This window comes from Melanerpes formicivorus, unplaced genomic scaffold (assembly GCF_026170545.1).
Source record: "Melanerpes formicivorus ecotype bairdi unplaced genomic scaffold, bMelFor1.0.p_v2 SCAF_42, whole genome shotgun sequence".
NCBI classification, from domain to species: Eukaryota; Metazoa; Chordata; class Aves; order Piciformes; family Picidae; genus Melanerpes; species Melanerpes formicivorus.
The window spans coordinates 3,133,135-3,155,388 of record NW_027142394.1 but is presented as its reverse complement, the minus strand read 5'-3'; the positions used below and the strand labels follow the sequence as shown (position 1 = coordinate 3,155,388).

The following is a 22,254-nucleotide window of genomic DNA, read 5'->3' as shown; positions in this document are numbered from 1 at the left end:
GAGGTTTAGGTTGGATGTTAGGAAGAAGTTCTATGCAGAGAGAGTGATTGCCCATTGGAATGGGCTGCCCGGGGAGGTGGTGGAGTCACCATCACTGGAGGTGTTCAGGAGGAGACTTGATGGGGTGCTTGGTGCCATGGGTTAGTTGTTTAGGTGGGTTGGATTGGTTGATGGGTTGGACACGATGATCTTGAAGGTCTCTTCCAACCTGGTTTATTCTATGTAATTCTATGTAATCTTACAAGGTCCCTTCCAACCCGTAACATTCTGTGATTCTTTGATCTCTAAAGGTGTTGTAAAGGTTTGCCATAGTTATAAATGTTTCACATAACTAAGCCTGTAGTAACCATACACTTTCCCTTCTGTTCTTCTCCAAACTCCTACTTTAATGATAGAATAAATACTTCTGTATCAGTGAAATTGACTTGGAATTGTTCCTGTTTGTAGTAGTAAACCTTGAATTTCTCTCTGAAGGAAATGGTTATTGAGCTCTCTAGCTGCTGCTTTAATTCAGAAGGCTTGAGAAGCTGGGCATATAGCACCTGCTGGTCCTAACTGTCTGCAATTTGAAATTTGTGTAGTTTTTGTTGTTGTGTTTTGTTCCTGGAAAGGTGTAGGCAGTAGTATTTATAGCACTTTTTCTGCCTAGGATTAATAGCATTTAAAACCTGTTTGTTATTTTCAGGGAGCATGCAATGATGATACGATAGGAACTGAAGCAATAGCAGAGTTTTTAATTAACAGTGAGGAGACAAAAGTGGTAAGTACTGCACTTTGTTCTCAAAATAGTCTCTTTGGTGTTGATCTTTAGGGTGGAGTTCAGACTTGTTATGATCTGAACTTAATACTGAAGTTACAAAAGACATTACTGGTACATGAAGTACTGGAACTTTGGAGTCTCATCAGTGTGTATGAATATCTGAAGGGAGGATGTGACAGGAGGCAGTGGGCACCAACACACACAAGAGGCTGCATCTGAACAGCAGGATACAGTTGTTTGTTGATGGGGTTTTGGGGTTTGTTTGCTGGGATGGCACAGTCTGCCCAGAGAAATTCTGTAGTTATCCTTGAAGATACAAAAAGCCATTTGGAGCTGGTCCTGGGCAGCTTGCTCAAGTGGGAGCTGGTCCTGGGCAGCTTGCTCAAGTGGCCCTCCTTGAACAGGCAGGTTGGACAGGATGACCTCCAGAGGGCCTTTCCACCTTCAACCATCCTGTGATTCTGCCTTTGTTAGTTTAATTTTAGTTACAGTTCAGGATTCTTTTGTGATGTAATGAGCATGTCTCAAGTGGGACTGGTTTGATAGATTCTGTCTTTGTAAAATTTGGAATCCAGTGGAGGCCTACTAGTTGTACCCAGTTACATCTGACATAACTATGAAGTAAATGTAGCTGTGAGTGTCTTTAGCAACTGGATATTTAAATGTAATACTCCTTTTTTTCCTAGTAGCAACAACAACAAAAATTTAACATATCTCCACAGGCAAGACTAAAGCTCTTTCCCCATCAAACAGGGGAGCTACATATTCTGGGAGTCGTTTATAATCTTGGCACTGTTCAGGGTGCTGTGACATTAGATGGGATAGATCCTTCTGTTGGATTACAGACAGGTGAGTGAGTGGTGTTACTCCCTTAAATCTTGTGTCTCTGGAAGGGGCAGACATGGCTTCTGCAGAGTGGAACTGGATTCTTGTATTTAATAGTTGATTATCGTAGCACAAGGCCCTCCTTCAGGTACGGATGTGGAAACAAGGGTAACAACTGGGACAGGAAAATGATGGATTGGCATCTGTAGCAATTCCATGAGAGAGGAAGTAACCTCTGCCAAACCCTTACTTACTGATCCTTTTAAATCTGTAGAAAGTCTGAAACCATTTTTCTAAAAGCCCCCCAAATTTAGATGCTCTCTTTCTGTGCCATGTTGATTTATAACAACTTTCTCTGACTCTTTTGACATGCCTTTTGCTGCTGTGGTTTTTCACCTTGTTAGCTTTTAATTTTCACCTGAAAGTCTCACTTAGGTTCTTTGCATAGATCCCCAAATTTAAATTTGGCTCCTATACTTGTGTGTTGGGATTTTTCCCCCCCACAGCAACTTCTGTCTTCATTCTCTTTTCTTTGTCTTAACATCTAAATGACTTATTGATTGCATATTAATTGCACGTTGATCTGGTTTGAGTCATTAATCTGAACCTCAAGGAAAATTCAGTTGAGGAAATGGGGATTTGAAATTGTCTCAAAGGAAAAAAACAAACCTTGCTTAGCTGTCTATGAAATGGAAACCTGTAGAATAAGAACACTTTGGAGACTGGTGGTTTTTAAAGGAAATAAAAATGGTTTGGGTGACTTTTCCAGCTTGGCAGAAATTGGGAAAGGAAATAAATACATCAGCTTCATGCTCTGCCTTCTCCTCTCTTATAATCAAACTATTAAAGGGTAAAGTCCATCACAATGGATAACTGGCTGGCTGAACTCACACTGCCTTGTGTCACAGTAAGCTATGAGTAGTCCTTTGTCAGTCATGCAGCTTGATCAATGAACACTGCACGTGTGCCGTAACTGGTGAATCGAGATGATTTATGAGACTGAGCAGGCAGCTGTAGATCATGGCTCAGGGGAAAAAAAATATTTAAACAATCTTAACAATTGTTTCAGGGAAGTTTGTTGCCAATGGCTTATCTGTGAGAGGAAGACAAGACTTAGAAATCCAAGGGCCTCGACTTAATAACACAAAGGAGGAAAAAACCTCTATTAAATATGGACCTGATCGGCGTTTAGACCCCATTATTACAGAGGAAATGCCTTTGTTGGAGGTATGTAGCTGCTTTCTGCTGGTGGTGTTAAGCAAATAGCTGAATTTACAGCTCATCAATGGGATTGTGACAATCAAGTCTTAGACTTTGTTAATGCCTGAATCTTTCCGTTAATTTCTGATCTGTTAGTGCCGAACTTGGGTGGGTTTTGAGTTCAAGTGAAACTTGAAGCTTCCAAATGAATATCCTTCTGAAGTTCTTATATTCCCTTTAGAGTTTTAGTTGGCAACAGCTTTTGTAGCCAGATATCAAGCTGAGGGAGAACAGGCAAGGAATTTTTTCACTGTTTGCTTAATGTTCATCTTCAAGTTGGTTAACATAGTGATTTTTCCTTACTAAAGTGGTTTAGCTGGTTAGTACCCACACTCTATAGACTAGATTATTTCAGCTGGAAGGGACCTACAGTGATCAGCCAATCCAACTGCCTGAGCAGTTTAGGGCTGGCCAAGTTTAAATTTGTCCAAATGCCTCTTAAACACTGATAAGCTTGGGACATCAACCTCCTCTCAGTTCCAGTGTTTGACCACCCTCTCAGTAAAGAAACGCTTTCTAGTGTTCAGTTTAAGTCACCTCTGGCACAGCATTGAACCATTCCAGGCTCTTTTGGGTGATACCTAGTGATAGGATAGGGCAATGGACTTAATCACAGGAAATTCTATCTCAACCTGAGAACTTCTTCATTGTGAGGGTCACAGAGCACTGGAACAGGCTGCACAGAGAGCTTGTGGAGTCTCCTTCTCTGGAGATCTTCAAAACCCATCTAGATGCATTCCTGTGTGACCTGTCTTAAGTGGTCATGCTTTGCAGGGCTATTGGACATGATCTTTAGAGGTCCCTTCCGACCCCTGGCATTGTGTGATTCTATGATTCCCATGAGTTCTATCACTGGACAGCAGGGAGAAGGGATCAGCTCTTTCCTCTCCACATCCCTCCTCAGGAAGCTATGGAGAGCCATATGGTTTAAACACGTTGGTGGTTGTTTTAGTGCACATTTGTGACTTGGCCTAATGCTCAAGCTTTTCTCCTCTTCTCTCCCATACAGGTGTTCTTTATCAATTTTCCTACAGGACTTCTCTGTGGGGAAATCAGAAAGGCCTATGTAGAGTTTGTGAACGTAAGCAAGTGTCCTCTGACCGCGTTGAAGGTCGTGTCCAAGCATCCAGAGTTTTTTACCTTTGGTGGAAACACTGCTGTCCTAACACCACTGAGTCCTTCAGCTTCTGAGAACTGTAGTGCTTACAAGACTGTTGTGACAGATCCTACCTCTGTGCGTACAGCACTGCTGTCTTCAGCTTCTTCTGTAGACTTTGGGCTCGGCACAGGAGCCCAGCCTGAAGTCATAAACGTCCCACTTCCCGACGCTGTTCTTCTTCCCGGGGCTTCAGTGCAGCTGCCAATGTGGTTACGGGGACCAGATGAAGAGGGTGTTCATGAAATTAACTTCTTGTTTTACTATGAAAGTATTAAAAGACACTCAAAAATGTGGTAAGTTTCTATCTGCTTTTGTTCTGTCATACACAGTAGACATTACAATGTCAGCATAAACTCCTGCCGAATTTCTTCTCCTTGCTGTGCTGATGTTGACGTGTTTAGTTATCTGCTACTCTAAGCAAGGATTTTAATGTACTCTGATCTGCTTTGTACAGTCTACACTGCTTCCATCAAAGAGGCAATTATTAAAATAATTGAATAGAAGAGTGCTGTTAATACAAACTGTTTGTACTTGGCACATCTTTGAGGCACAGGGGTGGAAAAAGCTTGACTTAAAATTGTTTCTGCGCACTATAAAACAAAATGTTGTCTACTTCGAGCAGAAGCTTTTGTTCTTAGTCAAAATATGGTCAGTACTTGTACTATGATGAAGGCTGTTCAGTGGAGGAGTTAAATGCCAAGTTTGACTTGCTGTTAAGTTTCTTTTTGGACCATCTTGAGACAGTGGACAGTCAAGTTTGATACCACAAGCTAACAAGTAGTGCTTTCTTTGAACTGTGCTTGAAAGGTAGCAAGCTTACTTTTGATGACAGATTCTGGACAGCAGTGCTGGTTGTTCAGGATGTCTTTCTTTTTCTTTTCCTTTCTTTCTTCCTTTTCTCCTCCTTCCTAGTCATAGAGTATTAAGGCACACTGCAGTTATTTGCACTAGCCGCTCTCTGCATATTCGAGCAACTGTCTGCAGAAGTAATGCACTTGAAGATGAAGAAGGCAGAGGGGACAACATGTTGGTGTTTGTGGATGTAGAAAATATCAATACTGTAAGTACTTGTTTTATATTCTAATGCTCTTCTAAAGCTCAGCAGATGTGTGTCACCAGTAGAACCAGAACTGAAGTAAAAGACCTTTTAAAACTACTTTGCAAGCAGTGAGTAAACCTTGTGTATTTAATCACTCCACTTACTGTTGGAAAGACTACCAACATGAAATTATATCTTAACTCCTTGGAAGTCTTCTGTAACTGTCTCACTCCTAAGCAAACTAGTTCAGAGTGTTTCTCCTTGTAGGAAGATTTGCTCCAAAGTCCTGCATGTTTTTGCTAACTTTCAAGGCAGAGAACCTGAGACAACTTGTGCCTCTCTGCCTTCCAGTGAAACCCCTGGTGTGGTAATGTGAAGTTAACATTGAAGCTGCAGCTTGAAGAAGGCTTCTGTGTTTACTACCTAACTCAGAAAGACAGTTTTGCAAATACAATACAAATACAGATATGCCTGCTGTGGGTTAGGTGAAAATACTTCAGTTTTTCATGCCATGCTGATTGAAATTTCCTCCTGTTGTTCGTAAAGCTGCTCCTGTTGCTTGCAGCCAGAAAGCAAGGTAGTGGGATCCTCTGTTTCATAGATCCTTAGCTACTAGTGGAATCACTGTGCTGATTTGTCCTCTTGATTTAAAGGTACACTCTGTTTTTCCTTCAGACAGAGAAGTGAATATTGCCCAGTCCTCTGAGGAGGAGGGAATGTTTATAAAAGTGCTTACCAAGTTAACAGGTGACGTGGTGTGAGATGTAACTTTCCACCACCACCACCTCGCTCTTTTCCAGAAGGAAAACCAACCTCATAAGCTGCTTTTTTTTGCATACATACACATTGACAACAAAATATCAAACACCACACAAAGTCCTTCAATTGCTGGCATGAGTGACCTAGCAATGATCCTAAAATATTCTTAACCTAGGTTGCCTTGCAGGCTGTGTTGAGTGGAGTTACAAGCCTAGCTGTCTTAATTCAAAATACTACCTTGGGGGTATTTTCCTGTTTCATCTTCATGTGGCTCTGATTACTGGAATTGGAAGTTGCTGTGAACAGGGACTGTTTTGTGTTAGAGTGGGTCTTAACTCTCCTTAGTACTCTGTTATGGATGATGAGAATAATGAGTTGAAAGAAGATTCTAACAGGGCCAGCTTGTAGTCAGCACATCCTGTGCAATGTTGAACATCACAGCTGTGAGTGTTCTTGTCTGACATTAACTTTTGCTTCTTCCATAGAGTGAGACTGGTGTGAAAGAATTCCATATAGTGCAAGTTTCAAGCAATAGCAAGCACTGGAGGCTTCAGAAGTCTGTCAATGTCTCTGAAGACAAAGGTGTGTGTCTTTATCACCCAAAGGTCTAGCTTCTGACTGGTGAGCAGATGAAAGAGCCTTGCAAGGAGTTGAATTTGGTTTTCAGAACAATTTAATTTCTGAACACTTTGTCCCTTTCAGACAGTCTCCAGCCCTTCCTCTCCTGGTGCTTCAAGAAAAATATATTTACATGTGACTTTTAGACTAGTTTTACAAATGGGCTTCCCTTAGAGGTAAATTATTTCTGTGATGTAGAGAAATCTGTGACTGGGTCGACTAACAGTTTGCTTCATGAGAATTACATTTCTATATTCCTTTACTTCTAGTTAATTTATATCAGTGTTAAATTTAATTGGTGGACAGAATATCTGCCAAGTGCTCCATTCAGTTATTAGAAAAACATCAAAATGGCTCTTGCTCTGTCCAGCCTTAGCTGATACAAGCTGCTGGTCATAGAATCAATAGGATTGGAAAAGACCTCAAAGATCATCAAGTCCAACCTGTCACCCAACACCTCAGGACCACTAAACCATGGCTTCAAGTGCCAGCTCCCTGGGCAGCCTGTTCCAATGGCTAACAACTCTCTCTGGGAAGAACTTTCTCCTCACCTTGAGCCTAAACCTCCCCTGGCACAGCTTGAGACTGTGTCCTCTTGTTCTGGTGCTGCTTGCCTGGGAGAAGAGACCAACCCCCACCTGGCTACAACCTCCCTTCAGGTAGTTGTAGACAGCAATAAGGTCTCCCCTGAGCCTCCTCTTCTCCAGGCTAAACAATCCCAGCTCCCTCAGCCTCTCCTCGTAGGGCTTGTGCTTGAGGCCTCTCTTGGAAAAGGCAAAGAAGGGTTGTTATTTTAACTGACAAATGTGATCTTTACTTGTATGCTGACATTTTATATACTTAAAAATTATCCTAGATGTATATTCCTCTGGTATTAATACTGAGGATGAACCAGATAAACTGAATTGTCTTCTTACCTCCTTTCTCTGTGTCATCTTTATGTATTAAAGGTCACTTACTGCCCTAGGTGTAGGTGGAAAAGGTCAGCAGAAGTTCTACCTTCTTTACTACCATGCAGTTTCCCTGCTTGATTAGTTGTGCTTCTTGAGTATCATCCAGAGTGTTTATTTGTGAAGGGTAAAGGCTGACTTCTGGCTAATGAGGAAGGGAGGAAAACAAACTCTTACAACCTTTTTCTTTCAGATACTAAACTTGCTAGCAGAGAGCGAGCAAAGTTGTGCTTTAAAGCAGTGAGATGCAAAAACTCAGAAGGTGAGTTTTCTGCTGAAGCAAGTAGTGTTTGGATGCTGCATGCTGAAGCTGTGACTTCTCATGATGCTGAAACGTTGTCTTCTCTTTTAATCCCTTAGAAAATTACACGTTTGCAGACATTGTCTTTGGAAACGAGCAGGTAGGTGAGCTGGGGTGGCTGCATGCTTTGCTCTGTGCAAAGGTAGCCCTGCCACATGCAAGTGTCCCAGCTGGAATCCCTTTGTGAAACTGAAATACAGGAGCAGTGCTTCCATAGTTGGGAAGTTGACTTTTGCACATCAAAAACTACTGGCCTTCTAGGTCGGCTTGCTTTATTTACAGAGAGAAGGTGAGGTAGTGTCAGCTAGGGGATAGCCTGGAATTTCAAGGCCCCAGCTCCAAAGCTGAATTACTTTGGGAGTGCATTGTGATGCTCACTATTTTGCCAATGTTTTTCCTTCCTTTCCATCTCTTCAGAGCAGTTGTTTTGAGTATTCTCCAGTCCTTGAGCTCCCTAGCAGAGATCTGTGGGGGGAGGGTTCCCCCAGCTCCCTAGCAGAGATCTGTGGGGGGAGGGTTCCCCAGCTCCCTAGCAGAGATCTGTTCTGTGGGGAGGAGGGTTCCCCCAGCTCCCTAGCAGAGATCTGGGGGGGGGGAGGGTTCCCCCAGCTGCCTAGCAGAGATCTGTGGGGGGGGAGGGTTCCCCCAGCTGCCTAGCAGAGATCTGTTCTGTGGGGGGGAGGGTTCCCCCAGCTCCCTAGCAGAGATCTGGGGGGGAGGGTTCCCCCAGCTCCCTAGCAGAGATCTGTTCTGTGGGGGGGAGGGTTCCCCCAGCTGCCTAGCAGAGATCTGTGGATTTTCCTTTTTTCTTCCTAATTACATTTTCAGTAAGATGAAGTTAAAAATTCTCATTACAGCTCCTCTGAAAATAATCTGGAATTTCAGAGCTACTGCTGCAGATTGCAGCCAGTTCAGGGAGTCTGTTTCTATGCATTTTCTTGAAGGTTCTGGACTACCATGCTCTCTTAATCTTTTTTTAAGCATACACTTATTTTTTGAAGAAGGATCCTTTTGGCAAACAATCTTGGCCCAGGGAATGCTTTCCCAACCCTTGAAGGGAAGTAGGCCACTCGTGTCAGTAATCCACATTACCATAGTAGATTTAGTTTGCTGGATGTCAGGATGCTTAATTTATGCCAAGGGCACATTTTCCACATGTGCATGCAGCTTTTAAAAGCCAAGGAAGACCTACTCACTGCCATCTCATTTGATAGGAAGAAAAAATGTTATTAGGACTATAAATTGAGGTGAATGATTCCTCTTTTTGCTTTAAAAGTTGGATGAGCTGCATGAACTTCATCTTTCTTGCAAGAAAATAGTCTCAAGTGCAGGGATGTGGAGATGGACCTCCCTTCTGTGCCCAGTTCTGGGCCTCTTAGTTTAAGAAAGATGTTGAGTTGCTGGAATGTGTCCAGAGAAGGGCAACAAAGCTGGGGAGGGGTTTGGAGCACAGCCCTGTGAGGAGAGGCTGAGGGAGTTGGGGTTGCTTTGCCTGGAGAAGAGGAGGCTCAGGGGAGAGCTTATTGCTCTCTACAACTGCCTGAAGGGAGGTTTTAGCCAGGAGGGGGTTAGTTTCTTCTCCTAGGTAACCTGGACAGAGCAAGAGGACACAGTCTCAAGCTGTGCCAGGGGAGGTTTAGGCTGGATGTTAGGAAGAAGTTCTTCATAGAGAGAGAGATTGGCCATTGGAATGTGCTGCCCAGAGTGGTGGTGGAGTCACCATCACTGGAAGTGTTTAAAAAGAGACTGGATGAGGCACTCAGTACCATGGTTTAGTTGAGTAGATGATGTTGGGTGATGGGTTGGACTTGATGATCTCAAAGGTCTTTTCCAACCTGGTTAGTTTTGTATTCTTTATTCTAAATAGCAGAATGCTTTTGGAGTAACTAATGCAATGATTAGCAGCTCTGCAACAGTATATTCTGGGAGAGTTAACATTTTTTGAAGGGGAGGGATTAGAAAGCTAAAGTTTCTTACTTCACCTGCTGCCTTTGAGTATTATTAGAATAGAATAGAGTAAGCCAGGTTGCTGTCAGTCGTCAAGCTTTTGGCATTGGAAAAGCTCAACACAAAGGATGAGAATTGTGACAAACAGCACAGTTCTGGCTGTGGCATTTATCATGGGGAATAAAATGTACAGTCTGTCATCTGCTGTTGCTAGCAAAATGTATGTTCCTGACTTAGAATTATTTATCCAGCTGTCTTGAGGAAGATACTTGTAAGCAATAATGACTTGCATGTGAGTTGGTTTGTGAGCAAGTTGGGTGCTTCAGCTCTCTCCACTACACTTGATGTATCACAGTAGGCTTTCTGGTGGCAATAACCAAATCCTAAAGCTTGGTATTTCTAGTTTTAGGCAAATTATAGACTCATAGAATGGCTTAGGTTGGAAGGCACCTCAGAGATCACCTGCTCCAATCTCTCTGCCATGGGCAGGGTCACCTCTCAACTAGACTCAGCCACTCAAGGCCTCATCCGACTTGGCCTTGAACACTCCCAGAAAAGAGGTAGCCACAACCTCACTGGACAACCTTTTCCAGAGTCTCATCCTTCTCATACTGAAGAAACTATTTCTCTACCTTAGAAATCTCATTAGTCAGGAGTGACCTTCTAATAGGGCAAGCACAGACACCAAGGGGTGACACTGTGTCAGTTTGCAAGGGGAAACAGAGCAAGATGATGGAGCTGCCGCACTGTGGTGCAGGGCTGTGTTAGAGCAAGTGAAGTCAGCTTGCATCCTCTTCTCAAAGCCCTTTCTTGCCTTTTCTCATTTTCTTGCAGATAATAAGTTCAGCCAGTCCTTGTGCAGACTTTTTCTTTCAAAGCTTGTTCTCTGAATTTAAAAGAACACATGTGCAATCTCATCCTCACGCACCTCAAAGGGCTGCCAAGCAATCATTTGACGAGACAGTCAGATTGATACAAAGATGCAACGAAGTCGATCTGAACGTTGTGGTGCTGTGGAAGGTAAGTATGGCTGTGTGTCTTTGTTGCCATTTGGCCATGAAATATGGCTGTTAGAATATGATTTCATGTGGAATCCTGAACACTGGTATAGATCTCTTTCTTGAAAGCTGGTGAATGAACTCAAATTGTGTCCAGAAGTCACCATCTTAATAGCTGTCACTGTAATAAGTAGGCTGAGGTGGCTTTACATTACTCTGTATGCACCCAGTTCTTATAAATTCTCCTTTCAAAAGAGCAAAACCTGAAATCTTAAACCAAGAGTTCTGCTAATGCTTGCTTTTATCCTAGAACTGGAAGAGTGACTCAGTCTGTTTTGCAGAAGAGGATCTCACTTACCTGAATGCAAATACAAAGTAGTGGAAGCTGGCAGGCTAAACTTCAGCAGTTGCCCCTGCTTGCAAAACGAAAAGCATGCACAGAAGTCATGCTAGCCTGTAGATTTTGAACAGTACATCATCTTCCACATCAGTTATGAGGAAAGTCAGCAGTTCTGTGGTTTGAGGCTCATGATGTTTTCTGCTCTGCTAATGTCTTTATGTTGTATTGTGTAGGCCTATGTGGTGGAAGACAACAAACAGCTTATTTTGGAGGGCCAGCATCATGTTGCCCTTAACACAGTTGGGAAGGAGGCTCTGTCCTTTCCTCAGAAGCAGGTAATCCAGTGTGATGTTTTCCTTTACAACTGCCTCTTTCCCAAAAGAGACTTGATGAGTTTTCTGTCTGGTGTTCACTGGTACTGAAAACCAGGAAAGCTTAAGATCTGACATCTGAAGATGACACTTTCACACCACACACCATAAAAAAGCTTTTGCACACGTGGGCTTAAGCTGTGCTGAGCAATACTAGACTGTGTTGATCTAATGACAGCTGCTCCCTCTGGTATTATCTTTAACGTCTTAAGGTGTGTGTGGAACAGCAGATCACACTGTAGGCATCAAAAGTTAGGTGGGAGAACAGTGGACTTCTGAGGTCTGGTTCTAGCAAATGGGTGGGAAGAGATGAGATGGGGATGAGTGACATCTGCATCCTAAAATAAATGAGTGAACATGCTAGGGGCAGATACTTGTATTGCTTTCTGACTGCACTGGAACTCTGGTGGTCTGCATTAAGTTCAGTTTTAAACTTAAACGAATGAATCCAGCCACCAGCAACATGGAGGATCCCAATGCACCCTCAGTTTGTTTTGAGCAGCATTAACCTTCTCTGTCTATAATCTACTTAATTGCAGTTGTAATAGTATTAATTGATGAGAAAGATGCTGCACTGATTATTGTACTCACTTTCTTCAGTGTAAGGAGCATTCCTTCGAAGCCTTCTGTTGGAAGCAGAAAGGCATCTGCATTGTGGTGCAGTTGAAATCTGCTGTAAGGATAATGGTGGTTGTTTATAATAAGTCTATGGAGTCTGTGTCCTCCTGATAACCAAAGCCCAGATTTCACTTGCATTTTAAAAGCCTCTAACCTCAGGACTGCTAAGGATTGAGAAATCCCACGTGGCCATGTACAGCATGAGGTGTGGTGTAAGAAATGAAACCATCTGAGACTTTGCAGCAGTTTACTTCATTCATTCCACATTGAACATTTAAAAGTATCCCCCAGTAAGATGAAATAAGGCTAGGTAGAGAAAATAACACACACAATCTATTCAGGATTGCATGTGGTCTTTGTTGACAGGTTGGACTTGATGATCTTTGAGGTCTCTTCCAACCTTGGTGGTTCTGTGTAATTGTCTTGCCTCTTGCATTAAAGTTCCACCAACAGTGAAAAGCTGAAGGGGCAGAAAATCTTAACCCAAAACATAACTTCTGACTGAACATTTTCAATGAATACTTTTGAGACTTCCTATAACTCTCAAGTGATTTGTCCTGGAGATCTCTATCTATTCTCTAGGTCATGAATAGGGCTGGAAACTCCAAACTGGCGCTGAATGTCTGATGTGCCAGTGTAGCACTTGTTTTCTGTGGTCTAGACAGCAGAGGGAGATGGAGATGCATGCTTTTTACCAGCACAGGTTGCTTATCAGTTCTTAGATGATAAAGGGCTGCTCAGATCTGAATAAGTTTGCTTGCAGACTCTGAAGAGGGATAAGAGCCAGCTCCTTTGTTTTATTCTGTTTCCCTCCTTCAATTTCTTTCTTCTTGACTTGAACTGCTTCTGCTTCATGCTGTAGCAGACAGCAAAGGAATCATAGTATCAGGCAGGGTTGGAAGGGACCACAAGGATCACCTAGTTCCAACCCCCCTGCCATGGGCAGGGACACCCCACACTAGATCAGGCTGGCCAGAGCCCCATCCAGCCTGGTCTTAAACACCTCCAGGGATGGGGCCTTGACCACCTCCCTGGACAACCCATTCCAGGGCTTCACCACTCTCATGTTTGTGACTCTGGCAATACAGCCATCCTCAACCAAGAGCAATCTCACAGTGCACAAGGAGAAACACAAACAACATAATGTCTGCACTTTTTTGTGTGTGTGGTCTGAGAAAGAGACTCAAATCTTAGTGGAATTCATCAAATAATTACACAAAGCAAATCAAGGTAGCTTACAGGCTGTGTCAGGGGAAGTTCAGACTCAAGATAAGGGGAAAATTCTTCACTGGGAGGGTTGTTAGCCATTGGAATGGGCTGACCAGGGAGGTGGTGGAGTCACCATCCTTGGAGGTGTTCAAGAGGGGATTGGACGTGACACTTGGTGCCATGGTCTAGTAGGCATGAGGTCTTGGGTGGCAGGTTGAACTTGATGATCCTTGAGGTCTTTTCCAACCTTGTTGATTCTGTGATTCTATTTTGGTTACATTCTGTGTACTGGTTGGCTTCTGCTTTGTCAGTTATCTCAGACTAATTCTTTGCAGGGTTTTAAGGATTTAGTTTGGCTTTGTAGAAGCTTGTAGAACTGTTTAGGAAAATAAAGCTGGAGTGAAGCACTGTAGTAGAGGAGCAGTAGATCTGTATTCATCGTGCTTCTCAGGTTCTTCCAGCAGTTGCTGGTAGATTGGTAGTTAGATTCACTGATAGAAAGTCATCTTTATCATATGTCTGAGATGTTGGCCTGCTGCTTGAGATACAAGGACAGGTGGTTACTTCTGTGCTTGGCTCATTGTGGATCACGTAGTGCACACAACAGGGACGTGGATGGACAGCAGGATGCAATTATTCCTGTATCACAGGAGTGTAACTTGCAATAGCATCTGCTATAATCAAGGTAAAACCTCTGCTTTTCTGCACACAAACTGGTGGGGCATAGGGGAGGCTTCAAGTCTCTCTCTGGGTAAAATTTATCTATGTATCCACACAAAAAGAAGGAAAATTACAACAAAATTCTATACAACCTTTACTTGATTGCTCAAATGCAGGTGCAGCCTTTCCTTCTCTTGACTCTTCAGAGTAGATTGTTGAATTCTAAGCTTGTTTATTCTCCCCAAGACAATGATAACTACAGCTTGGAAGTTTATTGGTTTTCCTGTCATTGAGTACAGGATTATTTGTTCCTGTTTACACTACAGGCTTTTTTTTAACCTAACTAAACTGCTTTGAGCTTAGGTTACTGGACACAGACTTAGCAGGTGATGTGTAAACTACTGACATCTTTTATGTCCTGGAAGTTGGGAACTGTGACACACAATATGTTGAAAGAAGACTTGATATTGACTCTGTTAAAGCATTTATTTGTTTTATAGAGAAAGCTAGCTGAATAATATGGAAAGCATTTCTCTTCCTGCCTCCTTTCCCTGGTATTTTTGACAAAATGGCCTTTTGGCCATTTCTAGGGGGGTGGAAAAAAAAGCCAAGTAGTTAATTTCCTTGAATCAGAAGCATAAAAGGTTCTATAAAGTGATACATTATAGTCATCAGCAGCCATCTGAGGAATAAATCACACGAGGTGTTAAAGTGAACAGATGTGCCAGCAAGAGCTGCTGGAGTGCAAGCAGTAAAAGCCTCCCTGATGAAAATCAGCTGGGTATTTGTGACTAATGGTTGTTCTTCTTTGGCAATGCTGTGGGTTCTGGTTCTCTCCTGAAGCTTGCTTTCAGGAACTATTTTGTTTTAACTGAAGGTCAGCTTGATTGCATCCGAAGTGCAGCTGTTCAGTCTCCTGTTCTTGACCCCTCTGCCTTATCTTAGCAAAAGGGCAAAATCTTCAAATACTTTGAACATCCATTCACAGTCAGGGCTGTTGATCAATCTTAGTTCTTATTGCTGTCTCCCATGTTCTTCTAATCCTAAAGGTCTCTTCCAATCAGAATGATTCTAGGAATTCAATCCAAAAGATCCCAAAGGAAAAGCACAATGCAGTATGATGGGGTGGAGGTAGTAGCTTGAGGCTAGGACATTTGCCACACTTGTGATGGGCAAAGACTCCACACTACTGGAGGGTGAGAAGCAGCCTGCTAGAGGTGTGCTGGCATGTTGAGAATACCCACACTTCTGAAACCTTGTGAGTGTACACAGTGCTTTGACTGAAGTCTAGATGAGATCAAGGTTCCATGAGTGTGGTCAGCATGGCTTTTTTAAGCTGCTGTCCCCATTCTTCCTGTTTTCATGGCACTCTCATAACATGTAAGGTGGATACCTCCCACGCAGAATTAGTGTACTTCAGGACTTCCTCTGTGCTTCTGTGTTGCTCCTTCAGTCCTGTGGATTAAAGCAGTGCTAGCCCAAAGCAAAATCCATACAATCCATACAGTGTGGCTACAGGCCTTCAGGAATACTCCAGGAGTATTTTCTTGAGTGCATCCTGGAGTCATTTCTGTAGTTAGGACCTAGAATGAATATAGATGAGTCACATGGTGAAGGAAACCAACTTAAAACCGAGGTTTTAAAAGGGAAGTTCTCTGTTTGAAAACGGGAGAGGGAGAAAGACGCATCACTTGGGTTCTGTATGGTTCACTCCTACTCAGTGGCTTTCCTGTGTTCTGCTTTTGCTCATGCTTGGTGTTGCTCAAGGGTTTCCTGTTTAGGTTCCCTTCTGTGCTCTACACGTTGGTCCCTCGTGCCTGACTGAGCATCTTAACAGTCCTTTTGGATGTGTGTAACTTGTGATTTAGGGAGGAAATGTGCTTGGGAATCAAACTGGGGGGGGGGGGGGTTGGTTGGTTGTTTCTGGCTTAAGAGCACATTGAGACAGTCATTGACAAGATCAGGTTGGAAACTGCAGACTTTCAGTTTAACACTATGTAGAAATATCCTTTAAATTGATAGTGAGAAGATGCCATCATCTCCATCCATCTGATGGAGAGGGAGAACTTCTTGGTGAGAAAGTGCGTTCTGAGAGGTTAAGGAATGTGTTGTGGTCTATGACCTCTGACATATGATGCTTTGATCATTCCATGCATCTTTTGCATCATCTGTCCCTCTAGCAGTATGTGGGGATGAGACCTTCAGTTTGCAGCATCACCATTTTTTGAAGGCAGTGTCTTGGCCATTGGTGTGGCCTTCATGTGTATGGTACATGATGCTTCTTGTCTATTGGAACCCATGGCACTTCAGGAGGCTTTGCAAGGAACCATAGTGAGTCAACAAGCAGAGACTTGAGCTGTCAGAACTTTGAGCTTTGCCTTTTAAAAGGCAATGCTCCACTTGAGCTGGAATGCTAGTAGCTCAGCAACAAAGAACCACCTGTTTTGATTCTTGGGTTTGTTTTGCTTGCTGTGTATTTTGAAGGGATGGTGAAGGTGCCCAAGCAGCTATGGGCATCTTTGTTTTGTTTGGAGTCTTGATCTGTTTCCCAAATTCTAGAGGAGGGCAGGAGTTTCATGCATCTTTGAAGCTAGCATTTCCTATTAGCCCCCTGAGCCATGTGCACAGCTTGGTTACCATTCAGAAGTGCTTAGCTCTCCCCTGAAGCATTAGATAAGAGGACCTTCTACTAAATGCTGTGTCTGAGCCTTTGTTCTAGGTCCAGAGTTACAAAAGCCCTAGACTTTGAGCAGCTGAACTTGGAGACACCCAGACATCTGCTCTGAATCTGAGACCCAGAGGCTGGCTGCAATTAATGCTTAGCTCTGTGATGGTAACTGGGTAACCTTTCTGCTTTCCAGTCCTTCTGTAGAGGTGTAATATCAGAACTGAAGGTTTGAAATATTAACCCCACTCTGCACTTTCACCAGTAAATGTGCCTGCTGCATTTCATGATGTGCTTTGTCTGTTTGTAGAGATAATCCTTCGTGTTTGTCTTTTGTAGGGATTTAAAAAGGTACTCGGGAGTTCTGATTGGGAGGACTTGGAACAGGTAATGGACTCTAGGGCAAACTGCAGTGTGTAGGACACTGATCTGTGGTTGGAGAGGCACTGAAGAATTGGTTGGACTGAAATTTGGAGGGGAAAGCTCACTTTAAAATGAAAACCTGTAGCCTCACCTCTGGAGGCCAGTGTGTTTCGTGCTGTCAAGTTTCATCACCTTAGGTACCCACAGGGTAGGGTGGAAATAGCAAATAAATTCATCAGCTGCAATGTATTTCTGTGTTGCTCTGAAATGTCTTTGGGCTTTTTCCTTGCTTTTTAAAAGCACCCTTCACTTCCTTTCAAGAGGGAAGAACTGCAAGCTTAAACCATTGGAAGTTTTCCTGGTATTACCAGCACAGGCCAACGCTGACTGAGATGCTCATACCTGTTACAGAATGCTCAGTGTCTTATTTTGAGTCAGGTTTTGGTGCTTGTAGCATTTCTTTTGAACCCCAAAGGTACAATCCATCACCCTTAAGCAATAGATATTACTTTGCTACCCTGTGCTGACTTACTGGTGGCTTTTACAAATCTTCTTTCTCTTGCTTTTAGCAGTTGTCACATTGACTGCTCAAAGTCTTTATTTTAAAGGTGGACTTTTTGAACCTATTCTGCAAAAGGGAATAAAGGAAAACAAATTGCTGTTTGCAAAGCAGATTACATGCTGTAGGACAGAGGTGCTGTAGTGCTGGCCCAAATGCAGCCTGCTTGCCTCATCTGTTGGTGTATCTTTCTGTATCTGATTTATTCCTCTTCAGAGATTGATTAGGATCAATCCCAAGTAATGTGGCAGTCTGTGACTTGGGCTTTCAGCTGGGGGCAAAGGTAACTCTGATAGAGCTTGCTAGACAGTTTTTAAGACACTCTGCATTGTTAAATCCTTCTGTCATCCTTAGCATGTTCCTAGAAACTTCTGCATTCCTTACTTTGGATCTATTTTGGGAGACCTGGCTGCTGGCTTTCCTGTTGTGAACTTCTCAGGGCAGGTGATGGATTTTGACTTAGGCGCAGCTGCTGAATAGGGAACTGGGTAAAGCTGTCCCCTAATTCTTAGAAACAAACCCAAACCCAAGCACTTGCAAACCACAGCCACAGCAGCATGCCTTTGTGAAACTTGCACAGTGTTTCCATAAGCAGCTTTGAGATGTTGCCATCTTTTGAGACAGATAAATAAGTTGCCCGAGTTCCTTCGGTAAGACACAAACACAAAGCATACTGGAATAAAACTGAGCTTTGTGATGTCTTAGGCTCAGTTTCCCTGGATGTATGGAAAATTGTAGCTTCTGTGACTGAATTTCTTGTGTTGTGGTGTTGCACAGTACCTTATGCCCGTTTAAATGTCACTCTGAATTTGTGTTTCAGGAATTGCCAGAAATGGTTCTCCTGAAGTTTTTTCGGCCAGAAAGCACACCAGCACCTGCCAGGCCAACACCAGAACAGCTTTCCAATCTTATCAAGACAAGTCTTCATTATCCAGAGTCTTTCAATCATTCTTTTCATCAAAAAAGGTTTGTGAAACATTTTGCTATAGAATAGAATAGAATTAACCAGGTTGGAAGAGACCTTTGAGATCATCAAGTCCAACCTATCACCCAGCACCATCTAATCAACTAAACCATGGCACTGAGCACCCCATCCAGTCTCTTCCTAAACACCTCCAGTGATGGTGACTCCACCACCTCCCTGGGCAGCACATCCCAATGGGCAATCACTCTTTCTATGAAGAATTTCTTCCTAACATTCAGCCTTAGCCTCCCCTGGCACATCTTGAGACTGTGTCCTCTTGTTCTGGTGCTGGTTGCCTGGGAGAAGAGACCAACCCCCACCTGTCTACAACCTTCCTTCAGGTAGTTGTAGAGAGCAATAAGGTCTCCCCTGAGCCTCCTCTTCTCCAGGCTAAGCAATCCCAGCTCCTTCAGCCTCTCCTCACAGGGCTTGTGCTCCAAACCCCTCACCAACTTTGTTGCCCTTCTCTGGACGTGTTCTTGAATCATAGAGTGGCTTAGCTGGGAAGGGACCTCAGAGATCATCTACTCCAAGCCCCCTGCCATGGGCTGGGACACCTCTTAACTAGGCTTGGTTGCCCAAGGCCTAATCCAACCTAGCCTTGAACACCTCCATTCTTAATTTGATGCAAATCACTTGCTGCCTGCATAGAACTGTTTCAGATGCAGTAGTTTGTGTTCCTGCCTGTGAATATCTTGAAGTCTTTCTTGCTACAGCATTATTTATGAAAACTATCCTGGTCATTGTGCACAAGCAGAATATCTGCCAGAACTCTATTACCTTTGTACAGGGTAAAGGCTTAAGTTAACAGCAAACTTCTATGTGCAACTCTTTGGGCACTGTACTGGCTAAAACTTTCAGATGGATGCCAGCAATTTCTCCCCAGGGCAGTGCAGAAGGAAAGCATCTACACAAAGCATGCTGACCAGTGCTTCAGAGTATGTTACCCCACTCTGAACTAAGGTACTTCTCATGCTCTCATTGCTCTTTCTCAACTGGACAAAGGGAAGTGCTAACTTCATTTGTCTCAGCTGAACCACTGCCCTTTGCCTCAACAAAGAGAGAGTTTGGAAGAAACTTTGGAAAGAGAACCATTGGAATGTGCTGTCCAGGGAGGTGGTGGAGTCACTGTCCCTGGAGGTGTTCAAGAGGAGACTGGACATGGCACTTGGTGCCATGGTTTAGTAGTCATGAGGTGTTGGGTGACTGGTTGGACTTGATGATCCTTGAGGTCTTCTCCAACCTTGTTGATTCTAATTCTAACAGTTTTTGTTACAAAAGCTCTGGTCAGTGTAAGTGATGTTATTGCTGTGTGCTCTGACTGGTGCATAATGGATGACTGCATGTTAGTTTTATGTTGCTTGGAAGTAACCTGTTGAAGAGCATAATGAAGCTTATCCAGAGTAAGACTTTTTGCTTTACTGTGGAATTATTTCTCTTTGCAGCCTGTGTCTGGTACCTGTCACTCTCCTGCTTTCCAATTGTTCCCAGGCTGTTGTAGATGTAATGATTGATTTGAGGCATAAAACAACAAGGTAATGTGGGAATGGGAATAAAAAATGCATATCTTCTTTTCAGAACCTTTCCTAGTTTTGGGGAGTCTTGTAATGTTTGAACTGTATCAAAGACCTAGACTAGTTCATTTTCTCCAGCAGTAGCTTCTTTGGAGCGAAAAAAAAGGAAGAGGATAAAAGCTTGATGTGGTCAAATGGGAGTCTTCAGCCAGTGCTCAGTTTTGCTTCTGACTGTTGCTGAGGCAAGACCTTGAATTGTGACTCTCAAGTGGTTAAACTCTGCAGATCTTTCCTAGGAAAGTGGAAGTGCTTTTGAACCAGTGAAACCTGAGCTTCAGCAACATTACCTAGACAGAGCTGTGCTTATATAGATTGCAACTGTTACCCTTTCAAGGGGTACCCTTTCAAGCTTTGTCTTGCCAGAAAAACCTGAATCCCTTAAAGAGCAGGGTGGTGGTGTGGGAAACACATCAAGCACAACGCATTTGGGGAGGGCAGTGACTTGATCACTGCAGTCATTAAAAAAGACTCAGCAGCTTCCAAGTTGTCATCGAAGACAACTGAGGATGGGCACTGTCCCATCCAAAATGGCCAGAACAGTAACATAAGCTTCCAGTTCCTGCCTTTTGGAAAGAAGCTTTTGGCAAGCATGAACAAGCATCTCTTTGTAAGGGGCAGTGATGGACACAGTGTGTTCTGGCTGCTTGGGAAAACGTGATGCTGAGGGAATTGTGTGAGCTGCTAACACAGAGAAATAAATCCATTATCCTCTCTTTCAGCCCAGAAGCACTCGAAATCCATGGGTCTTTCACATGGCTTGGGCAGACCCAGTACAGGCTCCAACTGAAAAGCCAGGAGGTGTACAGCCTGCAGCTGAAAGCTTGCTTCGTGCACACAGGTGTCTACAATCTGGGAACCCCCAGAGTATTTGCCAAGCTAGCGGACCAAGCGACTCTCTTTGAAACGAGTCAGCAGAACTCCATGCCCGCACTGATCATCATCAATAATATCTGACCACTTCCTGGAGGGGGGGGAGAAAAAAAAGATCACCAACTAAATGACAACAACAAATGGGATTCTTTTCTTCTGTTGCTGGTTGACATTTTGCTGCAGTGTTTGGGAATAGCACCTCCAACACCTAACTTGTTACTAAAGGTTGTGTAGGAAAGCAAATAGTAAACTCCTCAGACTCCTTTGTCAGTTTGTTTCTCCATGCAACGCACGTTGGACTGAAAATATAAGTTTCTCCTTTTATAATGTATTTCTTCTCTCTGGTAATTAAGGTCTCCATAACACAAAATGCTCCTCACCTCCCAATCCCAACACGTTTCGGTGTCCTGTGCCCTGGCGAAACGACGACGTGGCTGCTGTTACAACTTCCAGCATGGTGTGTTTAATATATTGTGGCTCTATTAGGATGTGGTTCAGGAAGAGGAAACCCTCACTGGCTTCTTCCTGTCTGAAGCCATTAATCGTGGTAAATCCCAACCCTAATGTGAAGTTCAATACGGTGTCTCAAACCCACTTCTGTTTCTCAGTTCTGCAGTTCGAAGCTCTTTGTGTTGAGCTTTCAGGTTTATGGAAGCCTCTCAAGGTTTACATCCAAGCCCCACCTGAGGTGTTGCAAAAATCTCTTCAACCAGTTTGGAGTCTCTCTCTTTTTCTTTTTGTCCTCGTTCATCTCACCACAGAATGCACTATTACACAACCATGGGATTGTCATTGAAATTGTCACTTGCTTTGTTATGTAACTATAACAATTGATCTGTTTTAAAACAAAGACAAAACAAATCTACTCCAGATTTTCAGGAAATGTATTATATTTATAACAAATGTACTGTAAATAGAATAAAACAGACACCATATTCATGATGGACTTGCGGCCTGGTTTTCCCCCCCCCCCCCCCTTCCTTTTTATGCAGCTGCGGTGATCTCCAGGTGTAGATACATTCTGGACTGAGGCCTTGAGCAACCTGGGCTAGTGGAAGGGGAGGGTTGGAACTAGATGATCTTTAAGGTCTCCTTCAATCCCAACCATTCACAGGATGTCAGAGGACACTCTGCTAGAGCAGGACCATATAATCTAGTGCAGGTCACACAAGAGTGCATCCAGAGAGGTCTTGGAAGTCTCCAGAGAAGGAGACCCCACGACCTCTCTGGGCAGCCAGTTGCAGTGCTCTGTGACCTTACACTAAAGAAGTTCCTCATGTTGGAGTAGAACTTCCTGTGCTGTAGTTTACAGCTATTGCCTCTTGTCCAAGTGAGCAGAGGCTGTCCCTTCCTCCTTGACACCCAGCCCTCAGCTATTTATAAACATTGAGTAAATCCCCTCAAAAGCTGTCTTCAGTATCTACTGAGCTGCAGTTGTTGTACAC

At 43.4% G+C, this 22,254-nt stretch overlaps 1 protein-coding gene across 4 annotated transcripts in view; it reads left to right on the top strand.

Annotated features, from left to right (window-relative positions):
• Nucleotides 1–21,755, top strand: part of TRAPPC8 (trafficking protein particle complex subunit 8) — a 55,736-nt gene extending 33,981 nt beyond the window's left edge. For 2 of the 4 annotated variants that reach the window (XM_068158752.1, XM_068158750.1), the window contains 14 exons: nt 686–760; nt 1,483–1,609; nt 2,655–2,812; nt 3,855–4,297; nt 4,917–5,064; nt 6,288–6,384; nt 7,564–7,632; nt 7,731–7,771; nt 10,453–10,638; nt 11,190–11,291; nt 16,819–16,866; nt 18,222–18,367; nt 19,811–19,900; nt 20,659–21,755. In XM_068158752.1, coding sequence (XP_068014853.1) covers nt 686–760; nt 1,483–1,609; nt 2,655–2,812; nt 3,855–4,297; nt 4,917–5,064; nt 6,288–6,384; nt 7,564–7,632; nt 7,731–7,771; nt 10,453–10,638; nt 11,190–11,291; nt 16,819–16,866; nt 18,222–18,367; nt 19,811–19,900; nt 20,659–20,893 — 1,965 coding nt within the window. In that variant the 3' untranslated portion in view covers nt 20,894–21,755. The remainder of the gene's footprint in view (nt 1–685; nt 761–1,482; nt 1,610–2,654; nt 2,813–3,854; nt 4,298–4,916; nt 5,065–6,287; nt 6,385–7,563; nt 7,633–7,730; nt 7,772–10,452; nt 10,639–11,189; nt 11,292–16,818; nt 16,867–18,221; nt 18,368–19,810; nt 19,901–20,658) is intronic. The other 2 variants (XM_068158753.1, XM_068158751.1) reach the window with 1 other exon arrangement.
• The last annotated feature ends 499 nt before the right edge of the window (nt 21,756–22,254 follow it).